This window comes from Magallana gigas, chromosome 4 (genome assembly GCF_963853765.1).
Source record: "Magallana gigas chromosome 4, xbMagGiga1.1, whole genome shotgun sequence".
Lineage (NCBI taxonomy): Eukaryota > Metazoa > Mollusca > Bivalvia > Ostreida > Ostreidae > Magallana > Magallana gigas.
Genome location: NC_088856.1, coordinates 25,712,889 through 25,721,351, shown reverse-complemented (window position 1 = coordinate 25,721,351; position 8,463 = coordinate 25,712,889). Strand labels below are relative to the sequence as shown.

Below are 8,463 nucleotides of genomic sequence, written 5' to 3'. Positions count from 1 at the left end.
CTGGGATGACCCTCTATTTAAATACACGAATTAGATCAAAATAGGCATACAAAATAGATCGTGTCTAACATGGCGGCCAGTCAGCAAGGTAAACAACCTACAAAGTATCCCTTTTCCCCTTTTAACCTTTTTGAAAGTCCTGATTTCTTATTTCAGATCGGTTTCATTTGTTTTTGCGGTGAAGTATGTTTTTGTTTTTTTTTAATTTTATAAACCTTCTTAATTAGCGTATACATGTACTTTCGTTTTGAAAATAATCAATCGTTTTATCACAGAAAGTGTTGTTTCTGTTCATTTTTATCAAGTATAATTATACTCCTGAAATAATTGAACCACATCTTTATAAATATTGATTAAATCGTAAAAATTGAAAAAAAAATAAGTTTACATCTGCCTAATTGAACTAAAAATATTCTTTAAAAATTTATAACGGAAATTTATCTTCAAAAACATAATTAAATATTCATTTATTTCCGTTTACTCATTTTTTAGCGAGACCAGGAGGTCATGACATTTTTATAGTTTTATTCTAAGCTTCAAAAAGGAAATTGCGATAATCCCAATCAAATTAAAACAATAACCTATCAGATTATATGAATATTTTATCGACCCTCTGAGTCTCCTATGAGGTATTCTATTTTTTATCTACAAAATTTTGAGCCACATTACATTTGATATAGTGCGTACACTTTAACATTCAGATCAGTTTTACAATTGGACAGAGACGTTTGTTTTTTCTTTCATAGCAAAGCATCAACCGACCGTACCTGATACTAGTACACATTCAACAAAAAATAAGATAGTTGTTGTGTCCATAGATGTTGGAACCGCGTACTCTGGATATGCTTTCTCATTCCGCAACAGACCTCAAGAAGTATATGTGAACAATTGGAAATCGCATGCAGGAGATGGCTTATCTTATAAGGCACCATCTTCGATTCTTTTAAACGAAACTTACAACTTTGTAGCGTTTGGATATGAAGCCGAGGAAGAGTTTTCTAAAATACTTCAAAATAGAAATAAGGATAAATTTTTCTTTGTAAAGGATTTCAAAACACAGCTTGCAAACGACCAGGTACATAAAACTTTATCATCACTGTTGATTTACAACTAATTACATATTAAAGTTTAATGCATATTACAAAAACTTCTTCTTAGTTTATTTTGGTTAGTTTTAAAACAGGTATGGGACACAAATATCAGCGTAGATAGCAAAGCAAACTAGATATAGGTACATTGTAATCGAAATACTTTTGCTGAGAGAAAAATAATAAAAGCCCTGGCAGGATTCGATCTAATGACTAAAAATGTGTAGCGGACGCAGTAACCCATTGCTTTACGCTCTTATGACGTTGTTTACTCAGGGTTTGAGTTTTCAAATCGGGATTGTTAAAAAGTTCAATTTCATGAGTAAAATTTGTTTTAAATACAAAAAGTATTTATGAAATGAATTATTATTGACATAACGATCGATATTCTTACTAAATTATGGAATAAAAAATTAGGCTCTGACAAAGTTTGACTTTTAGCAAAACAGAGGAAATTCGGACTAAATTTTTCAGATTTTGTTTTCCTCTGAAATATTTTTGGTAGTGCTATAATGTTTAAAGTTCAGATTTTATTTGTTAGTCAACATAATTTTGCATATTTTCTGTTGGTTTTATCTTGCTTTTTCGTTTAGATAATCGTATGGCACACACTACAAAAATATATGAAAAATGCTTAAAAATGATAAAAGACACCATATCTCAAAATTTTGATCATTGACCGCATATAAACTTTTTGCCAGCAGAGAAGGGTCAATATACTACATTTTTGAAAGTGAAGAATAACACTACCATGTAAGGTCTATAACACACAATAGTTGGTTTTTCATTATCATCAGTGGAATTTTTTTAATTCTGAGTAAACGTCATCCTTAAGTAACATTTCCAAGCAAGTAAAACTGTAAAAAAAAAAATCATAATTGAGTTGTTGTTTTTTTTTGTTTTTTTTTTTAGTTTTTTTTTTTATTTGTTTATTTGATATGAAGTGCGTCACAATAAAGAGGTGTACCATTGTACCTTATCTTTTTTTTTTTTCTTTTTTTTAAAAGAAGGTCATTTTTTCATATTTTAAAATTACGTCTGTTTTTGTTTTATTTAAATACAGGGTCTTGAGAGGCATTTGTTGGTTCAGGATATTTTAAAGCGATTTGTACCAGCCCATGGTCTTTTCATGGAATCTATCCGCTTCTTAAGGAAACACTTCCTGGAAATCGTGAAAGCAAAAGGGTTTGGATTTGAAGAAAATGATATTCATTACATTTTAACAATACCTGCCATTTGGTCAGATGTTGCCAAACAAATAATGCGAGATTCTGCATGCATGGTAATTGAAAATTAGTAAAAAAAATTAAAAAAGTAGAATATATTTTCATTTACTTTCCCCCTATTTAACTGCATTGATTGATTTGAGTGATATTTACGCATAAGACAGAAGACCCAATCACCAAATTTGGTGCGTATAAATACACTATTTCTTCCTTCATTTTTTTTTCAAACTTGACTGACTCTCCTGTCCACTTCAAACCTTATCACGACCAGATATTGTACATGAACTAACGCTGATTAATATTTCATTGATGTAAAAATTTCTAACAGTTAAGTGTGAATTTGTCAGCATAATACGGCTGTTCCAATAGCTCTATCGTTAATTTTGCATTGTACGTTGAATAAGGTAGAGTTTTTTCAAAATGAATCATATCTGCAGAAAGGAAATAAATGTTAAAAAAAATTAATTATAAGCATTGAATCAAAACGCACGTTATCTAATTTGTATGCACACACCGTTGTACTTATGGGACAACAATGCTTAGATACTTTTATCAACAGTATTGTTTATGGTGAAAATGAAATATATTTACATTATCCAGTGTCTTTGTCTGTGATAACACTACGTATCGATTTTGTACTATATAACCCATAATACAAATGACGCCAAATTGAGGCGCTGGCGGGGTTTGCTTATTTATATTTAAAGATTTAATCGTACGATGGCCTAAAATTATATAAATAGAAGTAATAAATAATCATTCTTTGAATATCATGTGGTGATAATTTCGGTCGGGGCGTGATCAAATCTACCATAAAGCCCGATCACGCCCCGACCAAAATTATCACCTCATAATACTCGAAGAATGATTCCTTATTCCTTATATAACATCGGCCTTTGCCTCGCCAGTAAATAAAGTTGGCTAAATGAACATAAGATATTATTGTTATCTTCGAGAGCAATTATTCCCTCGGCTCCAAAGCCCCGGGAATCTTATAGTATCAAATGTCTCCATAGCCAGTAAATACGCATAAAACATTAACATTGCATATAGGCTGGCATCAAACCAAACAATTTGGAACTGGCGTTTGAACCAGAAGTAGCAGCGCTTCATTGTAGAGCAATTCCATCAGAGAATCTAAGTGGGTCAACAAAGGAGCTAGAAGAAATGTTTAAACCGGGAATAAAATTTGCTGTTCTTGACTTGGGAGGTAATATCGATTTCTTCTTTCCGTATCTGCTTATCTGTAAAGTTGCACAAGATATTTTATTCTTTTCAATTAAATTGTTGGGGTTTTTTTCTCAGACATAGCTGTTCATATGATTAATATTAACCTAGTATGATGAAAGCAAAAATATATTTTTTTTATCACATCTGTTGATGTCACTGGGCTTTTGTCAGTAACTTTGGCGTTAGTGGTTTTACATTTCTTTTTCCTAAATCACCGTTTCAATCAAAAATTTGAAAACAAAGTATCCTAGCATAATGACTGAAGTTCTGTAGTTTGTTTGTGCCTGTTTTATTGTGTAAGATATAGGAAATTACTTAACTTGGATCCAATTTTGTGGCATTCAATCATGCTTGAAATACAAATGTATTTTGTGGTTAAAAACGATTAGTTTTTCCTAATTTCAGTGTCTTTGGGTACTGCACTACGATTCAAATTGGTTACGTGTACTTCAATACATTTTATAAATGACGTAAATGAGGCACAAGCGAGCACAAGCAGGATTTGCCAAATTATAAGAATTAAAAATAAAGTTAACAGGTCAAAAAACTAATATCTACTCGTACAATTCCTTAAAATTATAGAAAATGGGTTCAAAAATAAAAACAGAGAAACTTTTTAAGTAAGAAGAAATCATTCTATTATATTATGAGTTGATCATTACAGTCGGGGCGTGGTCAATTTTATTATAAATTCCTTCGGACTTTGCTGGATTCGATCACGCTCCGACCAAAATTATTACCTTATAATACACAAAAGATTCCTCATTCCTTAAATGCATGTATCATTGCTGTAATATCATTTCTTTGGTAGTCTGATATCATCACGAATGGCGTCTAAAAGAACTATATATAATATGAGTCAAATGTAACCCCATTTTTTTAATGTGTTTCAGATACAGTAAATCATTATGTATATGTGACTCAATAACATTATATGCACTCAAAAGTGACGCTATTTTTATAATCAACATTAGTCAAAATTCATAATTTTACTTTTTTTTCAAATGGGAAATATAAAGAGACAAATTTTACAAGGACAATTTTATTTGGTACATATTAGTCGTGGATAGATTCTTTGCTGAAAATGTTTTGTTTGCAATGTTTTTTGACAGAAAATTGCTTAAAAACAGGCCTTTGTATGTTAAAATTGCAAAAATAGCGGGAAAAGGTTAAATTTCTGATTACTTATCTCTCAATTATGGGCTCTTGAGGCAAAATGAAAATTATGAAACACCTTCAAATGTATATTTGTAAAAAGAAAACAAAGAATTGCCATTAAATGATAATGTTCATTTTGGGAGGCCATTTTGGGCTTAAATAATGCATAGTCCTTTGACTAAATACTAAACTTTTGAAGTTCTGATATCATTCAAAATTAGATTGTGTCAATTATATTAAAAAAAATAAATAATGAAAGAATGAGGTGAAATTTGGAAGTTCTCGTTCATTTTGCGTATCTTTATCCTTTCGTGTATGTACTTTTATAAAGCTTTTTTTTTTTAATTTAAGTTAATACAATCACATTATTTATTATTATTTATATCATTTATGGTGAAGTGGTTCACTGTTTACATTGCATTCGATCCACGTAGATGTATTGCATCGCCCCACTTTTGAAAGCCTTTAAAATACACATGCGCTATTAGGTGCATTCTTTTCTTTTAGCTGTTCAATTGTGGAGTGTAAAATCATGTATAACCTCTTTAAAAAAACAATTTTTGTGTGATCCGATATGACCTTGACACTTGATCTGCAAACATCATTTAAGATGACTGCACACCCTGTGAATCAAGTATGAGCCAGATTGGGCCAAGGGGAGAAACGATATGCCCAGGACAAGCGATCTCGGACGGACAGACGGACGGAAAGACGGAGAACGGACGGACGGACTGATCACTATAAACGCCCGCAGAGCGGAGCCCTTATTGTGTTAAGTGATATTATTCTTTAATGGTGATGTTTTAATTGCGATTCATTTCCAATGTATCCATTTAAGACGGTTTTAGGGACATTGACAAATTATCTTCGTCAGGTCAAAGATAGGTAATGTTATAATTACTATAGTTGTAAATATGACCCATGATCCTTTTGCTTTCTTTATGTTAATAGGAGGAACGGCTGATATGACAATTGAACAAAATACACTTGACGGAAAATTAAAACACGTTCACAAAGCAACAGGCGGCTTATGGGGCGGAAACAATGTAAATCAAGAGTTTTTCAAGTTCATCTCTGACGTAATCGGCAACGATATTTTTCAAAGCTTTGTAGAAGAAAATTTAACTGATTACTTTTTTCTTAGCGGTCAATTCGAAACCAAAAAGCGTTACATTGGGAAATATACAAAAGAAAAAATAGTTATACAGCTACCAGTTTCCTTTGTTGATATTATAATGGATAAAACTTGCAAAACTTTGGCACAGACGATAAAAGGGTCCATTTATAACAAGGACATCGATGTAGAAAAAGGCCGGCTTGCAATATCTGCTGAGAAATTTCGTTCATTTTTTAAAAGAACAATTCAAGGAATTCTAACTCACGTAAAAACGATTCTAAACAAACGAGAATGCAAAGATGTAAAATATATTCTTATGGTCGGCGGGTTTTCTGATTCACCTTTGGTCAAAGATGAAATGCAATCTAATTTCCCGGACATGAAAATCATAAACCCCGTAGACGCAGGATTGTCTGTTTTAAAAGGAGCTATCCTGTACGGTTTTAACACTGAAACCGTCACAGCTCGTGCCAGTCCACTTACTTACGGAATATCGCTGTACGATAGCTTCAATGAAAAGAAACATGATTTCTCAAAAACAGTAACGGTGGGAGATGAAAGAATTGTTCTTGGTTGTTTTGAAAAATTCTTCACGATAAATGAACTGGTAGAGGTTGGAACAAAGCGATCCATTTCTGTCTATGAAAGTTACGAAGGAAAATCCGATGCCATGAGAATGATGAGCAAAGAAATTGAAATTTTTTCGTCATATGAAGAAAATCCCAAGTACGTAACTGAGGAAAGTTGCTCTCGCCATGGACGTATCATTGTTTCTCCGCCTAATAGAAGATGGCCTGATAAAGTTAGAGGTAAAATTGAGTTCGAGTTTGGAGGAACAGAGCTAATGGTTCGTTACATAGATAAAGCTACTCAATACGTAGTCACTGGAAGTGTAGACTTCTATCAAGGTGACAATCAATTTGACTTATTGCGGTCCTCTGTTCAAAAGCAGTGAAAGATCAACGAAGAAACTGATTTACATGTATGTCGTCACATGCCCCGTGTTCGTACACTTATATTGCCCTTATATTTAAAATCGTTTTTGATTAAGAAGCATGCATGTATCTGGCATTTATTTTCATTTATTTGTATAGGATTCAAAGAAATTACTTATCGAAAGTTACGTGTATATTTTACAAAACATTTATGTGGACTCATAATGTCGTTTAAAAAAAATCAATTTTGAAAACAATTTCTTTTATTTTATTTTTTTTTTAGTTGTTTTTGTTGTGTTAATATTTTTTTTTTTTGCAGATTCTTGCCATACATTTGATATTTCAAATTGCAGAAGTTTCAAATTGTATTTTCTTATATTTTATAGATAAAAACCAAAATCATGCAAATCGAAATCAATGAAACAAGACATAATTGCATGCATATGATAATTTTATTTAGAGCCTTAAAGTTAATAAAGAACGAAATTGTTTAACCTGCGATTAATTAAAAATGATTTTGGTATGTATTTTTCTATGATTATATTTTGTTTCAATATCAGTTAAATATTTACGAAGGTTTTTCTTCTAATGACACAACATTTTTATCGATTTAAGTATTTGTTATTATTTGTTTATTCATAAATATATTGTTAAATGTAACCTAACAAAGATATCACGTTTTCATAAACAAGAATATTTTGTAATAAGGAATCTGCAATGATATTTCAAACGTTTTTTGTTTCTAAAATATGATAATAAGTTGTATATTGTCATTATGTCAATATTTAGGGGCATCTTATTTCGTGAATTAATTAGTATTAACATTTTCGAGGAAATATATTTGAATAATTACAACATTTAAGCATTTTATTTTCACAGAATATCATCATTCTTTGCTTTTATATTTATTTTTTTATCCTTTGTTAACTGTTTCATTTCAGTCAGTGACGTAATCAATCATAATTAAATATCAACGAATTTCAATGAAACCACAATATACTCATTTATGTGTAAAACTATATGCCTTGAGTTGTTACATATAGTTTTGCTTTTGAATAATAAAAATGGTGTCAGCAAAAAACATTTGATTAAGGTCTTCCGCTATTATTGTGAAAAATTTTCAGATGTCTTATCATTATTTTTTTCTTGTAGACGCCAACTTTGATCCTTAATATCTCGCTCGTTTGTTCACCGATTGTTTTGAAATTTTTAGGTCTGATAACATGCCGCGTGATGTCCGGGGGGTTTAGATTTAACGATGACTGGCAGAGTCTTAAAGATGGGCTGGTTTGGAAGCTAATACATTGAATTTGTGCGAGATATATTTTATTTATTATTTAAATGCAAATAAAAGGGGTGGTATAGATGTTGAAACAGAGGTAAGAAAAAAAATCAAAAAAATTCGCGTATTTTCCGTGTTAGTTTTCTACCTGATAAAAATTTGTTATAACATGTATTTTAAAAGTTCTTGGTCTTACCCAGACCTTTCATTTGGTATACAGAAAAAGGGGCTGGCTCCTAAAATTAGGGAATAAGAGGCGTCAAAAGTTTAGTAAAATTTAACGACTTCTTTTGTCCAGGAGGTTTAGCTTTAACGATAACTGGCAGAGTCTCAAAGATTGACTTGTTTGGAAGCTGATACATTCAATTTGTGCAAGACATACTTTATTTATTATTTAAATGCAAATAAAAGGAGTGGTATAGATGTT

General features: G+C 31.3%; 1 protein-coding gene across 1 annotated transcript; it reads left to right on the top strand.

Annotated features, from left to right (window-relative positions):
- The first annotated feature begins 750 nt into the window (after positions 1-750).
- LOC105321037 (heat shock 70 kDa protein 12A) lies at positions 751-7,823 on the top strand. The gene is made up of 4 exons (XM_066081760.1): positions 751-1,075; positions 2,152-2,370; positions 3,368-3,524; positions 5,654-7,823. The coding sequence occupies exons 2-4, from the start codon at positions 2,218-2,220 to the stop codon at positions 6,772-6,774; spliced, it is 1,431 nt and encodes a 476-aa protein (XP_065937832.1). The 5' UTR covers positions 751-1,075; positions 2,152-2,217; the 3' UTR covers positions 6,775-7,823.
- Positions 7,824-8,463: the final 640 nt, after the last annotated feature.

Excerpts from the sequence above, each read along its gene's own strand:
- LOC105321037 (XM_066081760.1), top strand. The coding sequence starts at position 2,218 with ATGGAATCTATCCGCTTCTTAAGGAAACACTTCCTGGAAATCGTGAAA. Across the intron at positions 2,371-3,367 it reads TGCGAGATTCTGCATGCATG|GCTGGCATCAAACCAAACAA; the intron begins GTAATTGAAAAT and ends CATTGCATATAG. Across the intron at positions 3,525-5,653 it reads TGCTGTTCTTGACTTGGGAG|GAGGAACGGCTGATATGACA; the intron begins GTAATATCGATT and ends TTATGTTAATAG.